We start from the raw sequence: 17,037 nt of genomic DNA, 5'->3' as shown, positions 1-17,037 counted from the left end.
CTGAGTGAATGTTAGCCCACGTGAGCTCTGGCCAACTCAGACACCTGGACCTGCTGCGTTTCTGTGTTGACCCCTCCACACCAGTTCTCCCTCTTTGCTAGAGAGGGGATTTTTAAACCCACACGCGGGGCCTCTCATCTCCGTGTTCGGCTCCTCTGTGTAAACACCGACCTTTTTGACTCCTGTGTTTAGCCGTCCAGCGTGTGGTTTGCAGGTGTAGCTGGCAGCCCTCTACCAGCCCTCTCGGAGGGTCCCTGGGAGTCGAGTGCTGGGCCGAGAAGAATGCTGAGAGCTTGCAGCAGGCCCTGCCTTCCAGGGGGTGGCCATCATCTGGGTGGGCGAGGGGCTCAGCTGGAATCCATGAGTGTGGGTCCCGGCTGAACCCCCCCGTCCCTGATTCCATACCACAGCCTCCCGTGTTTCCGCCTCCTGCTGCAGAGCGGGGGCTCCTGGGGGCACGGCTGTGCGTTGCAGCCTGTACTGAGCGTGCCTTCCGCCGGCCCCCTGCTGCTCCGGCACCTCCTCTGTGGCTTTGATCATGGTGTCCGGTCCTGCTGCCGTTGGGGCAAGGGTCATTTCTGCTTGTCACCGCGCCCTGCCTGCTGTGCGCACCCTCTGCACATGCGGGGGTCTGCCCGAGGCTGGTGTCGCGAGAGGATGTGTCACGGTGCACATGGCCCGTGTTCTCGGGGTACACTCACCTGCACCCATCAAGCGCACGCACTTCTACGCAAAGGCAGGCGGCCTCAGTGTTAGGCTCAGCCTTTGTTTTTGGTCGTATATGGACGTGTTTTGCAAAACTGTAGGTGTACTCTGGAAGGGCGAGACATGTATCTGTGACTTCTGGAATTGTGATGAGTCAGGGAGCTGCCTTCTCGGTGCCCTCAACAGAAATAGCTTGTTGGGAGGCAGGGTGTTGCCTTTATCAGTGTGCTTTGGGTGACGGGCGCTTTACGAAGTACTTTTTAAAGTACACGTACTGAGGAGGATTTAAAGTAGATGATCTGGCCGCCACAGGTCCCTCTGGTTTGTCTGAACTTTTTAATGAACAGGCGGCTGGCTTTAGAATTCTTCCACACACACGCAGCTGTTTTTGCTCCTTCTGTGTTTACCGTAGATGCCTGGCCTCACCGGCTACATTCGGGGCAGGGCAGCAGTCCCTGTGATTCCTTCAGAATCCCCTGAGACCTGCTGCTCGGCCCGAGAGGTGGCCAGTTCCCAAGTGAGCTGTGTGTGTTGAAAAGAATGTGTGCTCTGCAGCTGTGCTGGGGCCGAGTCTATTTCTGTCCATGAGATTAAACTTGGAAATCTCCCGTGCCCGCATGGGGTGGTTGTGTTGTTTGTTCCGTCTCTCGTCTATTAGTGCCCGGGGTGGGTGGGCCCAGCTTCCCCCCGTCGGTGCCCAGGGTGGGTGGTCCCGGCCTTCCCTCCGTCGGTGCCCAGGGTGGGTGGTCCCGGCCTTCCCCCCGTCGGTGCCCAGGGTGGGTGGTCCTGGCCTTCCCCCCGTCGGTGCCCAGGGTGGGTGGTCCTGGCCTTCCCCGTGTCAGTGCCCAGGGTGAGTGGACTCGGCCGTCCCCGCGTCGGTGCCCATGGTGGGTGGTCCCGGCCTTCCCCCCGTCGGTGCCCAGGGTGGGTGGTCCCGGCCTTCCCCCCGTCGGTGCCCAGGGTGAGTGGACTCGGCCGTACCCGTGTCGGTGCCCGGGGTGGGTGGTCCCGGCCTTCCCCGTGTCAGTGCCCGGGGTGGGTGGACTCAGCCTTCCCCGTGTCGGTGCCCGGGGTGGGTGGTCCCGGCCTTCCCCGTGTCGGTGCCCTGGGTGGGTGGTCCCGGCCTTCTCCGTGTCTGTGCCCGGGGTGGGTGGTCCCGGCCTTCCCCGTGTCGGTGCCCAGGGTGGGTGGTCCCGGCCTTCTCCGTGTCTGTGCCCGGGGTGGGTGGTCCCGGCCTTCCCCGTGTCGGTGCCCTGGGTGGGTGGTCCCGGCCTTCTCCGTGTCTGTGCCCGGGGTGGGTGGTCCCGGCCTTCCCTGTGTCGGTGCCCTGGGTGGGTGGTCCCAGCCTTCTCCGTGTCTGTGCCCTGGGTGGGTGGTCCCAGCCTTCTCCGTGTCTGTGCCCGGGGTGGGTGGGCTCCGCCTTTCCTGGCGGGCTGAGTTTGTGTCCAGTGGTGTTTACTTGATGAGTGCCGAGGCTGCGTTGTCAGGCATGGATAAAGTTAGCATCATCCTGTCTTCCCCTGACTGACCTCTTCGGCGTTCCTTGGTGGCCTGTCTGTCTCCAGGTCTGTCCATCACCTTGTGTCACTTCATGGATGTTAATACAGCGACACCAGCGTTCTCTACTGTCTGCCTGCTCTTTTTCCATCTCAAAAAAAAAATGTGTAGCCTCTGGGTCCTTAAGTCACATATATCTCCCATGTCTTTCTGTCCTCTGTGTCTCCCGTGTATGTGAATGCTGTTTTCTTTCTGCAGTTAGACCTTTGTCTTGTAACTAGAGCACTCAGTGCATTGAGGTCGATGTTGCCTGCTCATCCGTGTGATGGACTGTGACCGTATCATCCTGCACCTCTGTCTCCCGCTCTTTTTCAGCTCAGTCGCCTTTTCTCTCGTTTGGAGTACACGCTTTCTACTAGCTCACTGTTTATCCTACAAATGTCAACGGCTGGCCGGGCACGGGGCGTCACACCTGTGATCCCAGCGCCTTGGGAGGCTGAGGCAGGAGAATCGCTGGAGGCCAGGAGTTGAAGACCAGCCAGCACAACATAGCGAGACCCCCTCTCTTTAAAGAAAAAAAAAAAGGAACGTCGACTAAATTTTTCAAAGCCAAATATTAATCAGTATCTTTTCCTCCAACTCACAAACCGTCTCACACTCATCCAGTCACCATGTCACTGACAGGCTGTTGTATTGAGTTTTTTTTTTTAAATTGAACATACGTTGTTTTCACTGATTTATGTTTTTTAAATTGAACATACATTGTTATCACTGATTTATGTGGTCAGCTGCCGGGGTTTTCCCACTCATTACCGCTGACCTGCTCTTCATCCCTTTCAATTCCAACCCTCCCTTTGGGAGCTCTTGGCTTCTCCCTGCTGCGTTTCCTCAGCTTTTGCCCCATAGAGTGTCTGTTAATGGGGTGCATGCTCTCTCTAAATTTGGGGCTAAAAATGTCCAAGTATTCGTCTCACTCTTTTTTTTTTTTTGAGACAGAGTCTCACTCTGTCACCCAGGCTGGAGTACAGTGGTGCGACCTCAGCTCACTGCACCCTCCGCCTCCCGGGTTTAAGCGATTCTCCTGCCTCAGCCTCTCAAGTAGCTGGGATTACAGGCGCCCGCCACCATGCCTGGTTAATTTTTTTTATTGTTTTGCTTTGAGACAGAGTCTCACTCTGTCGCCCAGGCTGGAGTGCAGTAGTGCGATCTCAGCTCACTGTAACCTCTGCTTCCTGTGTTGAAGCGATTCTCCTGCCTCAGCCTCCCAAGTAGCTGGGAGTACAGGCATGTGCCACCACACCCGGCTAATTTTTTTGATACTCTTTTTGTTTTTTGTTTTCTGTTTTTTTTTTTTTTTTTTTAGTAGAGATGAAGTTTTGCCATGTTGCCCAGGCTGGTCTTGAACTCCTCAGCTCAGACAGTCTGCCCCCCTCAGCCTCCTTTCAAAGCACCAGGATTGCAGGCATGAGCCACTGCGCCCGGCCGGTTTGAGGGTTTTTGCATCATCCTGGTGACGTGAGTTTGGTTTGCAAACCTGCAGGAGAGTCGGCTGTAGCCGTCAGTTCTCGGGGGAGAACTCCCCCCTGCCCAGCTCGTACCAGCAGCTCCAGGTGAAGGCTGCATCTTTCATTCCTGGGGCCGGAGGCGCGCTGGGGATTTACTTGGAGCTCATTCTTCCCACTGAAGGTGATGTGTTCTGGGAGCTTCCCCGGAGGACCCTGTGTTTTGCCTGTTCTTCCTCAGAGTTCTGCGAGGCTGTGAGAGATTTCGGGTGAGCCCGCTCGGCCCACGCTTCTGAAGGCAGAGCCTGTTCAGGCTCCACGACCTTCCCTGGGTTCCTCCTTCCAGGCAGCTGTGGCCTGAGGTGTCCTCCTTTCCTGCCAGCCTGTGGGCGCCGTCTAGAAGACGTTTGTCAACTACTCTGTCCAGGGTTCTTGGCAGTTTTCAGCAGGAAGGTTGGTTTGTGTACCCAGGTCATTTGCTATATTGCCAAACACAGGAGCCCGAGAGCTCACTGCAGAATATTCGCGGGGTCAGTTCCGTACCCCAAATAGCAGAGCTGTGTGAACCCAGCGTGATGAAGGGGGAAGAGCCGCAGGCTCCACAGTGGGACCCCCGCAGCGAGAGACTGGAAGGTGCCGCTGCGGGAGTGCGTTGTGGGCTCGGGGAGATGCACTGTGGGATCGCGGGCTCGGGGAGATGCACTGTGGGATCGCGGGCTCGGGGAGATGCACTGTGGGATCGCGGGCTCGGGGAGATGCACTGTGGGATCGTGGGCTCGGGGAGATGCACTGCGGGATCGTGGGCACAGGGAGATGCACTGCGGGATCGCGGGCTTGGGGAGATGCACTGTGGCATCGTGGGCTCGGGGAGATACACTGCGGGATCGTGGGCACGGGGAGATGCATTGTGGGATCACGGGCTCGGGGAGATGCACTGTGGGATCGTGGGCTCGGGGAGATGCACTGCGGGAATGCGTTGTGGGCTCGGGGAGATGCACTGTGGGATTGTGGGCTCGGGGAGATGCACTGTGGGATTGTGGGCTCGGGGAGATGCACTGTGGGATCGTGGGCTCGGGGAGATCCATTGTGGGATCGTGGGCACGGGGAGATGCATTGTGGGATCGCGGGCTCGGGGAGATGCACTGTGGGATGGTGGACTCGGGGAGATGCAGGGACCTCCTGCCCCAGGACACAGAGGTCACGTTCTGAATCACAGGGAAGGGGTGTGCCCTTCAGGTAAAGCTGTGCTGAAGGAGCACTCAGTCAGCACCTCCTGCGGGGAGCCTGCTCTGCCCCAGGTTATGGAGGCGGCCTCTGTTCCTCCTACATGGGGATCAGAGAAAAACAACTGAGTCTTACCTTGGGTGAGGGTCCTGTAGGGACAGCAGGGTGGGGACAGTTGGGGCGCTGTCGGTGGGACCCTTGTGACCTGGGGTGAGGGTCCTGTGGGAGTAGCAGGGTGGGGACAGTTGGGGCGCTGACTGTGGGACCCTTGTGACCTGCGGTGAGGATCCTGTGGCAGTAGCAGGGTGGGGACAGTTGGGGCGCTGACTGTGGCACCCTTGTGACCTGCGGTGAGGGTCCTGTGGGAGTGGCTGGGTGGGCTGTTTTCTCTGTGAGGACACTGGAGCTTGGACCCAGTCCTGGATTGATCCAGGCAGTCAGGATTGTGGGTGCAAAGGCCCTGAGCTGTGGTCCATTGGTATGGGGACTTCCTCCCTGGACCCCTCCTCCATGGCAGTTGGTTGAGGAGGACACAGCCCCGTCCCCTGAGTAGTTGATGGAGGAGGAGGACGCAGCCCCATTCCCTAGGTAGTTGGTCGAGGAGGACACAGCCCTGTCTCCTGAGTTGTTGGTGGGGGAGGACGCAGCCTCGTCCCCTGGGTAGTTGATGGAGGAGGAGGACGCAGCCCCGTCCCCTGGGTAGTTGATGGAGGAGGACACAGCCCCGTCCCCTGAGTAGTTGATAGGGGAGGACGCAGCCCCGTCCCCTGAGTAGTTGATAGGGGAGGACGCAGCCCCGTCCCCTGAGTAGTTGATGGGGAAGGACACAGCCCCGTTCCCTGGGTAGTTGATGGAGGAGGACACAGCCCCGTCCCCTGAGTAGTTGATAGGGGAGGATGCAGCCCCGTCCCCTGAGTAGTTGATGGGGAAGGACACAGCCCCGTTCCCTGGGTAGTTGATGGAGGAGGACACAGCCCCGTCCCCTGAGTAGTTGATAGGGGAGGACGCAGCCTCGTCCCCTGGGTAGTGGATGGAGGAGGACGCAGCCCCGTCCCCTGAGTAGTTGGTCGAGGAGTACACAGCCCTGTCCCCTGAGTAGTTGATAGGGGAGGATGCAGCCCCGTTCCCTGGGTAGTTGATGGAGGAGGAGGAGGACACAGCCCCGTCCCCTGGGTAGTTGATGGAGGAGGACACAGCCCCGTCCCCTAGGTAGCTGATGGAGGAGGACGCAGCCCCGTCCCCTGGGTAGTTGATGGGGGAGGAGGACGCAGCCCCGTCCCCTGGGTAGTTGATGGAGGAGGACACAGCCCCGTCCCCTGGGTAGTTGATGGAGGAGGACGCAGCCCCGTCCCCTGAGTAGTTGATGGAGGAGGACACAGCCCTGTCCCCTGGGTAGTTGATGGAGGAGGAGGAGGACGCAGCCCCGTCCCCTGGGTAGTTAATGGGGGAGGAGGACGCAGCCCCGTCCCCTGGGTAGTTGATGGGGGAAGAGGACGCAGCCCCGTCCCCTGAGTAGTTGATGGGAAAGGACACAGCCCTGTTCCCTGGGTAGTTGGAGGAGGAGGAGGACGCAGCCCCGTCCCTTCAGTAGTTGATGGTGGAGGAGGACGCAGCCCCGTCCCTTGGGCAGTTGATGGAGGAGGACGCAGTACGGTTGCTGATGCCGTTAACTGTTTCAGACGGTGTTTTAACATCACGGGATGAGATCAAATGTCCACCTCGCAGGTTGTGTAGAGATGCAAGCAGGAGACTCTTGAGTGAGTGTTCTGGGGCCTGCGGATATACTGGGTGAGGGGAGTGCTGGTGCTGAGTGGGGCCAAGAGCCCGTGGGCGTGGGCTGTGCACCGGGTGAGGGGCTGAGGCGTGTCCGCAGCAGTACCTGGTGGTCGACCCCTTCTCCTGGCTGTGTGGTTGCCTGCCCTGCCTCTGCCTCTCAGAATGTGAGTCACCCGGGCTCCAGGGACAGGGTTGCCTGTGGACGGCACCTGTGCCTCTCCACATCTGAGCTCTCAGGCGTCTGGGGTGCGTGGCTGCCCTTTTCCCCAGGTCCCTGCCAGGTGTGGTGGGGTCAGTGGTGTGGCTCATGGGAATCGGGAGTGGGTCCTGGCTGGGCTCTCAGGCTCCTGGGGCACGTAGCTGCCCTTGTCCCCAGGGCCCTGCTCGGTGTGGTGGGGGCTCAGTGGCACAGAGCAGCCACCCAGAGTGGGGTCCATGGCAGCATGGTGTGGCCTCCTGGGTGAAGGTGTGCCCTGCAGTGGAGTACGTGTGTGGTCCCCCGCAGGGATTGCAGTGTGTCCTCTCCCGGCTGGGATCAGGTGGCCTCAGCACCGTTGGCCCTAGAGAGGCCCCGTGTGTTGTCCGGGTGAAGAAGGCATTCAACGCTCCCAGGTTCTAACTGAGCGCTGTCTGTCGACTCTTCAGGTTCAGACGCGGAAAGAAGAGCCTCTGCCCCCGGCCACGAGCCAAAGCATTCCGACCTTCTACTTCCCCAGAGGACACCCGCAGGACTCCATCAACGTGGATGCCGTCATCAGCAAGATCGAGAGCACCTTCGCCCGGTTCCCCCACGAGAGGGCCACCATGGACGACATGGGCCTGGTGCACAAGGTGCGTGTCACGCGTGGGACGTGAAGCAGCCGAGGTGGTACTGCGGGCATGTGAGGGTGAGGCGGAGCGGCCAAGGCGGGTGCGTGTCACACAAGCGTGAGTGAGGTGGAGCGGCCGAGGCGGTGGAGAGCACGCCCCTTCCCGCCTCGGGCTCAAGTCGTCCCTGACGCAGCGGCCCTGCCTGGCGTCCTTCATCAGACTCAGGAGGCCCCTTCCCTTTTGGTTTCTTGTTTGCTGGGAGCTCTTGTTTTTTTTTTGAGACAGGTTCTCATTCTGCCCCCGGGCGGGAGTGCAGTGGCATGATCTCAGCTCACTGCAGCCTCGACGTCCTGGGCTCCAGTGATCCACCCACCTCAGCCCTCCCGAGTAGCTGTGACTACTGGCACCCGCCACCACACCTGGCTGATTTTTTCTTTTTTGGTAGAGACAGGGTTCTGTTATGTTGCCCAGGCTGGTCTGGAACTCCTGGGCTGGAAGGATCCTCTTGCCTCAGCCTCTCAAAGTGCTGGGATGATGACAGGCATGAGCCACCACGCCTGGCCTCAGTTTACTTTTTAAAATTATAAAAGTGCCTTGAAGTTTGTCCGGGATGCTAGGTGTGTATTTCTGCGTGTATTGAGGGGGCAGTGAGGTTTTCCTTTGGTCCTCTAAAAGGTGAATGGACCTGACTGAGTCTGAGTGTGAAGGCAGCCCCGGTCCTTGGGTGAGCCCCCGGTCCCTGTTCCACCGCAGCGTGTCACGCTTCTTCTGTGCATCAGCTGTGCATTGCCCGGCCACGCAGGGGTAGCGTCTGCAGTCATGAAGGACTGGTCTTGACCTGACTGACGTCTGAGCGTGAAGGCAGCCCAGGTGTTTGGGTGAGCCCCGGTGTTTGGGTGAGCCCACGGTCCCTGGGTGAGCCCCTGGTCTTTGGGTGAGCCCCCTGTGTTTGGGTGAGGCCCTGGTCCCTGGGTGAGCCCCCGGTCTTTGGGCGAGCCCCTGGTCCCTGGGTGATCCCCGGTCTTTGGGTGAGCCCCCGGTGTTTGGGTGAGCCCCAGTCTTTGGGTGAGCCCCCGGTGTTTGGGTGAGCCCCTGGTCCCTGGGTGAGCCCCCGGTCCCTGGGTGAACCCCCGGTCTTCGGGCGAGCCCCCGGTCTTTGGGCGAGTCCCCAGTCTTTGGGTGAGCCCCTGGTGTTTGGGCGAGCCCCCGGTCTTTGGGTGAGCACCTGGTCCCTGGGTGAGCCCCAGTCTTTGGGTGAGCCCCCAGCCCCCAGTCCACCACACGGTGTCACACTTCTCCTATGTGTTGGGTCCACATTGCCAGGCCTTGCAGGGGGTTGCATCTGCGCTCGGAAGGACTGGCCTGCGGTCTCCTTTTCTTGTGATAGCTTGGTCTGGTTTAGCATCGGGGGGATGCTGGCCTCGGAGAGCTGCTTGGAAAATGTCCTTTAGAATTCACTTTTCTGGAGCCATTTGTTTAGAATGGGTGTTATTTTTATTTGAATGTTTGGTAGAACTCATCAGTGAAGCCATTTGGGACAGTTTTCTCTGTGGGAAGGTTTTTAACGACAGCATGAATTGTTTCAATAAACACAGGCTGTCTGTATCATCTTTTCTCTTTTTTTTTTTTTTTTTTTGGAGACAGAGTCTTGCTCTGTCACCCAAGCTGGAGTGCAATGGCACCATCTCACCTCACTGCAACCTCCACCTCCTGGGTTCAAGCAATTCTCCTGCCTCAGCCTCCCGAGTAGCTGGGATTACAGGCATGCGCCACCACACCCGGCTAATTTGTGTATTTTTAGGAGAGACGGGGTTTCACCATGTTGGCCATGCTGGTCTCGAACTCTTGACCTCAGGTGATCCACCCGCCTTGGCGTCTCAAAGTGCTGGGATGACAGGCGTGAGCCACCGTGCCCGGCCACTGCCACCCACTTTTAGACCATCGGATCTCACAAGAACTCAGGATTACGAGAGCAGCAAGGGGGCTGTCCACCCTCATCACCCAGTCACCCCCCAGCAGAGCCCTGCTCCAACACTCATGATCACAGTTCCCCGTGAGACTTGGGTGGGGGCTCCGAGCCAAAGCCCACCACTGGTTCATGTGACCCCGAAGACTCCTCCGGCTCCGCGATGTCACTCGCTCACGTAGCTCGGCAGTGTTTTCACATCTTTACATGTCTGCAGATTGTCCTCTTGTCCCGTCACCCGCCGAGAAACGCGTGCTGAACTTGCTGGCCATGGTTGTGGCGTCCTCCTTTGTCCTCTCACACCCGTTGGTCGGTGTCGGCGTGCCCTGTGCGAGTGTAGACGCTCGGGACTTTGTCCACCTCGTGAGTCCCCGCTCAGCAGCACCATCACGTGGGCCTTGGGGCCGGTGGTGTTTCCTGCTCAGGGAGCTACTCTGAGGTCAGCAGAGCCATAATGGAATAGGGTTCAGCAGTACACGGGCAGACGATCCACACAGAGCAAGGTGTGTGAGTCCCACACGCGCGTGCTGAGCAAGGGAAGCCAGGTCTAAAAGTCCGCAGATGGCCGGGTCCCGTTGCCGTGTCCTGGAAAAGGTGAACCGGAGCCACGGGGAGGAGGCCTGGGGGCCGTCGCCGTAGTGGACTGCGGAGGGCCGGAAGGGACTGTCAGGGCTGGCGGCCTCGTTCCCTGTCCTGGCCGTGCGGGTGGGCGTGCCGCTGCGTTGCCGGGCCCCACAAGGAGTTGGTCTTTCTGTGTGTCGATCACGAAAAGACTTTTAAAAGTCAGATCAGGGTATCTGATGTTTTATTCCCTTTCTGATAAGGATTTTGTAACATTCAGGTAAAACTGCTTTCCTTTGTATCGTTTGCATTTTAGAGTTGATTATCTCCATTTACTTTAGGATTATTTTAAATTATTAGCTAATTCATTTGGAGGTAATTTTTGGGTTTGGTGTGGTGGGGGGACTGTGTGCCCAGCACTCTCCCACTCAGTTCTCATCCCCCAGACGCCGGGGGTGCAGCTGTCTCTGGTTGCAGTGTCATCCCTGTAGTCCTAGCACTTTGAGAGGCCAAGGCGGGAGGATGGCTTGCGGCCAAGGGTTCCAGACCAGCCTCGGCAACATAGTGAGACTTCATTGTAGAAATTTAAAAAATTACCCAGGCATGATAGCGCGCACCTGTGGTCCCAGCTACTTGGGAGGCTAAGGTGGGAGGATTGCTTGAGCCCGTGAAGTTGAGACTGCACTGAGCTGTGATCACACACTGCACTCCAGCCTGGGCAACAGCAAGACCGTGTCTGGAAAAACAAGTAAAATAAAAAATGGATCACGCTGTGATCACACACTGCACTCCAGCCTGGGCAACAGCAAGACCGTGTCTGGAAAAACAAGTAAAATAAAAAATGGATCACGCTGTGATCACACACTGCACTCCAGCTTGTAGGTCTGGACACATTAGACGCTAGCCTGTAGGGCTGGATAGATTTGATGCTCCATCCCTGCCACTGGGTCATTACGGTGTGTCTTGCACATGGTGAGGAGCACAGATGTGAAGGCTCACACATCCCCCCATCCCTGGGTGTTGAGCGCTTGGGGTTTGAAACCTGCATAGCCTGTGAGCCAGAATGGTCTCATGAGGTCAAAAGCATGGGACTAGCACCAGCCCGAGGGCCCGGTGCTGCACCCAGCTCGTTCCCTCCCACCGCACCGGGACGCCCTTCCAGGTGGCCAGGGCTGAGCTCCGTCAGGATCCTCATCACGGGAGCCGGCACGTGCCTGTGCGTCCTGCAGGGCCTGGCCCCTCCAGCTGCACAGGTGCGCCAGCCGGAGAGCGTCCTTTCCCATAGCTGCACTGCAATCCCTGCTGTGGCGCGCAGCCCCCTCCGCAGTCCCCCACGCCCCCCGTGGTCACTCCCGCCCTGCACCTGTCAGGACGACTCTACCACAGTTTATTCCTCTAGTCCCTGCTCTCACGTCCGGCTCCTCTCGCCTGGGGCACCGTGAACCAAGCAGCCGACATCCCCATCCGTGCAGGCTCTCACGGGCACAGGCCCTCTTCCCACTGGTGTGCTTCTGGGAGGACGGATGCCCTGGCCGGGCCACGGGGCTTTATGCTCAGCCACCCCGTGGGCCGCTTTCCCGGCAGTTGCGCGGCGTCCCAGTTCCCCCAGCAACGCGGAGGACGCCCAGCTGCCTGGCAGCCTCGCGGGGCCTGGCGTCTTCAGTCCTTTTTGTCTCAGCCGCGCGTGTCATGTTCTTGTTGCCACCTCTCCGTGCCCCGTGAACCCTGCCCTCGCCAGCGCCAGTGCTGGGCGCTTCCCTTTGTCTACGGCCGCCGTGCACCCCTCTCCAGAGGGCAGCGCATGTCCAGACTCGGTCGTGTTCGGGCCTGTTTCTCACTGATGCTTAAAATTCTGCCTCTGAGTCCCTCGTCAGAATCTCGCCTTGCAGAGACATTTCTCCCTCTGTGTCATGTCCTGTCATGGTGTTCACCGTGCTGGTAGCTGACCCTGAGTCCTGCGCTGGGGCGGTGCAGCGGGCCGCTCTCTTCCTTCAGGGAGTGCATGTGTGTCCCGTGAAAGAAACCTTGGCCGCGGCAGAGCCGTGCAGCATCCCTCGTTTCCTTCCAGGAAGGCCGCTGTTTGGCCTTTCACCCTTCGGGCTGGGATCCCCTGGTATTCAGTTTGTGTGAAGTGTGTTTGCCTGTGGATATTCCACGGGGCTCTGTCCTAACTCACTTCCTTCCCTTGCTCTCTTAGGCCACCGGTGCCTGATGGAGACTGAGTCTTCATTACTCTGACTTTACAGGAAGGGTTGAAACCGGGCGGTAGGACTTATATCCACCAACTTGGTCCCCCTGTGAGTTCTTTTGTGTTCCCTGGTAAGTTTTCACATGAGCCTGTCCGTGTATACTACAAACCCCAAAACAACAGGCCCTCGGTGCATGTGGATGGGGATTGCTGGACTCTGTGGGTGGGGATCGTGTGGACTCTGGGTCAACAGAGTCGTCTGGAGGAAATTGCAGTCTGTGAACTCAGCAGTGAGGTCCACCTCACCACGTTGAGGTCGTCTTTAATTTCACCCAGCCGTGCCCTGCAGTTTGCTTTGTAGACACTGTGTGTGATTTTTGTTCCATTTTTTCGTAGGTTGATTTTTCATGCTCTCGATAGATGGCATTATTGAAGATTTTATTTTCTAGTTGTTCATTGCCAGTATATTGAAATAATTTATTTTTGCATATTGTCCTTGGATCCAGCAACTTTGCTGAAGATACTTATTAATTCCCGTATTTGGTAAGCATTTGGATTGTCTACACAGTGTGTTGCTTGTGAATTATGACGGTTCTGCCTCTTCCTGCCCGTCGTCGTATCTTTCAGCCTTTCCCTTGCCTGCTGCCCTGGCTCGGCCGTCCAGGCGGCCTTGGTGGTGACACTGTCCTCTTGTTCCCAGCACAGGGAGGAAGTGTTCGTGTGTCATCGCTGTCTGAGCAGCTGGGGTGTTTCGTAGAGGCCCTTTGTCTGAGCATTCAGGCTGCTGTCACGAAACACCATAGCCCGGGCAGCTCGTCACCAGCAAGACATTTACTGTTCACAAGTCTGCAGGCTGGAAGATCTCGGTGTGGCAGAGTGGTGCCTGGTTCATCGACGGCGCCTTCCCGCTGCGTCTTCATGGGGTGGAAGGGGTGAGGGAGCTCTCTGGGGTCCCTTAGAAGGAGACTCATCGCATTCATGAGGCCCCACCTCCCAACACCATCGCCTCGGGGGAGAGGATTTCAACACGTGGATCTTGGGGACCCAGGCATTCAGGCCATAGCACCCTTTATGAGAATAAGTGTCCCTCCTGATTCTGGTTTGCTGGTCTATTATTATTATGATTTTTCAGTTATTGACGAGTTGGACTTGCTACTGTGTGTTCTGTGTGGGATTTCGGTCTCTGCTCTCCAGTGATAACTGGCCTGTGACTTCCTGTGTCCCTGACCGCGTCCAGGCTGTGCCAGCCTCGGAACAGGCACTGGGAAACGCCCCTCGTTTTTCTTCTCCAGGGGAATGCATGTGTGATTTCTTCCTTCAATGTTTGGTCGACTCATGGGAGCAGCCTTTGGGGGCTGGAATTTTCTTGGTGGAACAGTTTTAAATTATGGACACAATTTCTTGCAGAAACAGCTCTTTCACATTTTCTATTGTAGTTTATTTTTTGACTTGTTCATCAGGGAGTCTGTTTCACCAGTCATCTGACTTATAGGCATAAAGTGATTCATGAGCATCCACTATCTGATGTTTGTAGGATCTGTAGTTACAGCTGACATGGCTAATCTGTATTTGCTCTCTTTTTTTTTTTTTTTTTGAGACAGAGTCTCTCTCTGTCACCCAGGCTGGAGTGCAGTGGTGTGATCGTGGCTCACTGCAACCTCCACCTCCCAGGATCAAGTGATTCTCCTGCCTCAGCCTCCCGAGTAGCTGGGATTACAGGCGCCTGCCACCATGCCAGGCTAATTTTTGTGTTTTTAGTAGAGACGGGGTTTCACCATGTTGGCCAGGCTGGTCTCGAACTCCTGACCTCAGCTGATCCACCCCCCTCGGCCTCCTAAAGTGCTGGGATTACAGCCATGAGCCATCGAGTCCAGCCAGGGTTAATTAATTTTTAAGAAATCTTTCAAATCATCGAGTTTTGATTTTGTTGATTTTCTGTTACTATTTACTTTTCGTTCCATCTCTGCCATGTATTTGTTCCTTTGGGGTAGAAGTGTAGACGATCGATTTTAAACTTTCCTTCCTCACGCGTGTATTTAAGGCTGTGAACCTGCCATGGGTCGCTGCTGTAGGTGCGTCCCACACATTCCATGAGATGTTTCTGTCGCCGTCCGATTCACCGCGTTGCCTGGCTGACGGGGCCATTTATTCCCATACTTACTGGTTCTTAGTACGTGCCGCTTGATTTCCAGACGCTGGGGATGCAGCCGCCTCTGGTTACAGTGCCCACGCGTGGTCTGTGGTCAGGGGAGACTGCGTGCCCGGCACTCCCACGCTCAGCTCTCATGACTGTTTGAAGGCTGGAGCGAAAGCCACGTTGAGTTTGCAGACGCCCGGACAGGCCTCGCTGAGCGTGCTGTGTCTTTCTGCAGCAGAGGGTCTCTGGGCAGCGTCGGTCAGGCGTGAGGTACGCAGCAGGAGCGCCGGCGTCCAGGCCCCGCTGACTGCCCACTCCTGCCCTCTCTGCCCCAGGCCTGCGGCTGCCCCCTCTACTGGAAGGGGCCGCTCTTCTGTGGCGCCGGCGGGGAGTGCACGGGCTCCGTGTCCGTCCACAAGTCCGTCGCCATGTGGAGAAAGTGAGTCCTGGGCTGGGCAGGGGGCTGTGTCGGGAGGGCGGAGGTGTCCCCGGGTCCCCGTGGTGCCAGGACGGGTGCCCCCTGAGGCTGCCGCAGTGAGAGGAGAAACCCTTGTATGGGCACAGGCCTGGCCGTCGTTTGCGGCCACCTGCCACGCACCACGTGGAACACCACACACGTGTTCCACCCTGCGTCTGTGGGGTCGAAAGCCACCCCCCTGTGAGGGTGGTGCCCAGTCATCCTGTCCTTCCAGAATCCTCCAGAACTGCCACGATGACACGGCCAAGTTTGTCCATCTGCTCATGAGCCCTAGCTGCAGCTACCTGGTGCAGGAGGACTTTGTCCCCTTCTTGTAGGTGAGAGCCTGCGTCTACACCACAGGCCTTATCCCTCACGGGAGGGCTGGCGTCTACACCATATGCCTTATCCTTTACAGGACGGCCCACGTCTACACCGCACACCTCATGGGAGGGCCCGCGTCTACAGCGCATGCCTCACGGGAGGGCCGGCATCTACACCGCACGCCTCACGGGAGGGCCCGCGTCTACACCGCATGCCTCACGGGAGGGCCCGCGTCTACACCGCATGCCTCACGGGAGGGCCGGCGTCTAGACCACACGCCTCATCCCTCACGGGAGGGTCCGCGTCTACACCGCACACCTCATGGGAGGGCCCGCGTCTACACCACATGCCTCATCACTCACGGGAGGGCTGGCGTCTACATCATACGCCTTATCCCTCACGGGAGGGCCGGCGTCTACACCGCATGCCTCACGGGAGGGCCCGCATCTACACCATATGCCTCATCCGTCACGGGAGGGCCGGCGTCTAGACCACACGCCTCATCCCTCACGGGAGGGTCCGCGTCTACACCGCACACCTCATGGGAGGGCCCACGTCTACACCACATGCCTCATCACTCACGGGAGGGCCGGCGTCTACACCATACGCCTCATCCCTCATGGGAGGGCCCGCGTCTACACTGCACACCTCATGGGAGGGCCCGCGTCTACACCACATGCCTCATCCCTCACGGGAGGGCCGGCGTCTACACCGCACACCTCATCGCTCACGGGAGGGTCCGCGTCTGCAGCGTCCACACCGCACACCTCACGGGAGGGCCGGCGTCTACACCGCGCGCCTCGTGTCTTCCCACCCGCAGGACGTGGTGAACACGCACCCGGGGCTGTCGTTCCTGAAGGAGGCGTCCGAGTTTCACTCGCGCTACATCACCACGGTGGGTCCCCAGCGGAGAGGCCGTCGGTTCCAGCGCGGGGCGCGGGTGTTTCTGCAGCGGCCGCCGCGGGGCTTCTGCGGAGCGGGGCGGGCGGGGCCCGGGGGTCCTGATCTTCCGGAGGAGGCGGCCGCGCCCTGGGAGAGTCTCCGCCCGCCCGGGAGCCCAGTGTTGGGGGGACTCTGGTTTTCGGGGTGGCCGCGCCCCTTTCCCACCTGTCCTGGGCCCGTGTAGCTCCGGGGCGTCCCCGGCCAGACCCTCCCCGCTTTCCGCGGCCTGGGGTGGCGCCTCCCGCAGGGCCCTTCCCGCTGCCCCCGCCTGTGCCCTGGCGGGCCCCGTGCGGCTGAGACCAAGGCCGCGCCCCTCTCCTGGCTCCCGGTCTCCGTGCGGGGCGAGGCTCCTGGGGGTCTGCGCACCCACCGCACTGACGGCGCCCCCGCAGGTCATCCAGCGGATCTTCTACGCGGTGAACCGGTCCTGGTCCGGCAGGAACCTGTGCCGAGCTGCGGAGGAGCTCCTTCTGCAGGTGCGGAGCAGCCCCCTGCCCCCTGCCCCCTGCCCCCTGCCTTGTCCCTACTCCTCCTACCTCCATTCCCTTCCCTTCCCCCCTCCCTCCCTCCCCCTCCTTCCCCCTCCCTCCCCCTCCTTCCCCCTCCCCCCACTCCCACCCCCACCCCCACCTCCACCTCCACCTCCACCGCGCTCCCAGCCCACCCCCAGGCCTGTGAGCACTGGAACCGCGCCGCCTGCGGTTGGGGGTCCACGGTTGATCTAGGAGGCGGGTGGGGCCGTACTGGGCACCACCCTGAGGGGGAGCCGAGCCCTGACTCTCCCAGAGCTGCCCCCCACCCCCACGCCCGCCTAGGGAGCCACCCCCATGCTGCAACTCCCCCCACCGCAGAGTTGCCCCCACTCGGAGCGCCCCCGGCCCCAGCTGCCCAGTCACCCCTACCCACGGAGCGGCCCCGCCCAGCCTTCCCTGCCCCGCCCGCAGCCGG

At 59.3% G+C, this 17,037-nt stretch overlaps 2 protein-coding genes across 16 annotated transcripts in view; both read left to right on the top strand.

Moving 5' to 3' along the window:
• The window catches only part of LOC134808763 (serine/threonine-protein phosphatase 2A regulatory subunit B'' subunit beta-like), a 32,466-nt gene extending 16,475 nt beyond the window's left edge, over nucleotides 1-15,991 (top strand). For 2 of the 9 annotated variants that reach the window (XM_063797354.1, XM_063797356.1), the window contains exons 2-3: nucleotides 7,350-7,535; nucleotides 9,159-12,232. In XM_063797354.1, coding sequence (XP_063653424.1) covers nucleotides 7,350-7,535; nucleotides 9,159-9,662 — 690 coding nt within the window. In that variant the 3' untranslated portion in view covers nucleotides 9,663-12,232. The other 7 variants (XM_063797355.1, XR_010152408.1, XR_010152407.1 and 4 more) reach the window with 7 other exon arrangements.
• Nucleotides 15,675-17,037, top strand: part of LOC100609914 (putative pyridoxal-dependent decarboxylase domain-containing protein 2) — a 66,690-nt gene continuing 65,327 nt past the window's right edge. For all 7 annotated transcript variants that reach the window (XR_010152402.1, XR_010152401.1, XR_010152404.1 and 4 more), the window contains exons 1-2: nucleotides 15,675-16,042; nucleotides 16,482-16,565. Coding sequence is in view for 3 of the 7 variants with exons in the window: in XM_063797348.1 (XP_063653418.1) it covers nucleotides 15,689-16,042; nucleotides 16,482-16,565 (438 nt within the window). In the remaining 4 variants the exon portion in view is untranslated. The remainder of the gene's footprint in view (nucleotides 16,043-16,481; nucleotides 16,566-17,037) is intronic.

This window comes from Pan troglodytes, chromosome 18 (assembly GCF_028858775.2).
Source record: "Pan troglodytes isolate AG18354 chromosome 18, NHGRI_mPanTro3-v2.0_pri, whole genome shotgun sequence".
Taxonomy (NCBI): domain Eukaryota; kingdom Metazoa; phylum Chordata; class Mammalia; order Primates; family Hominidae; genus Pan; species Pan troglodytes.
The sequence above is the reverse complement of the archived record's forward strand: the minus strand, read 5'-3'. Positions and strand labels throughout refer to the sequence as shown.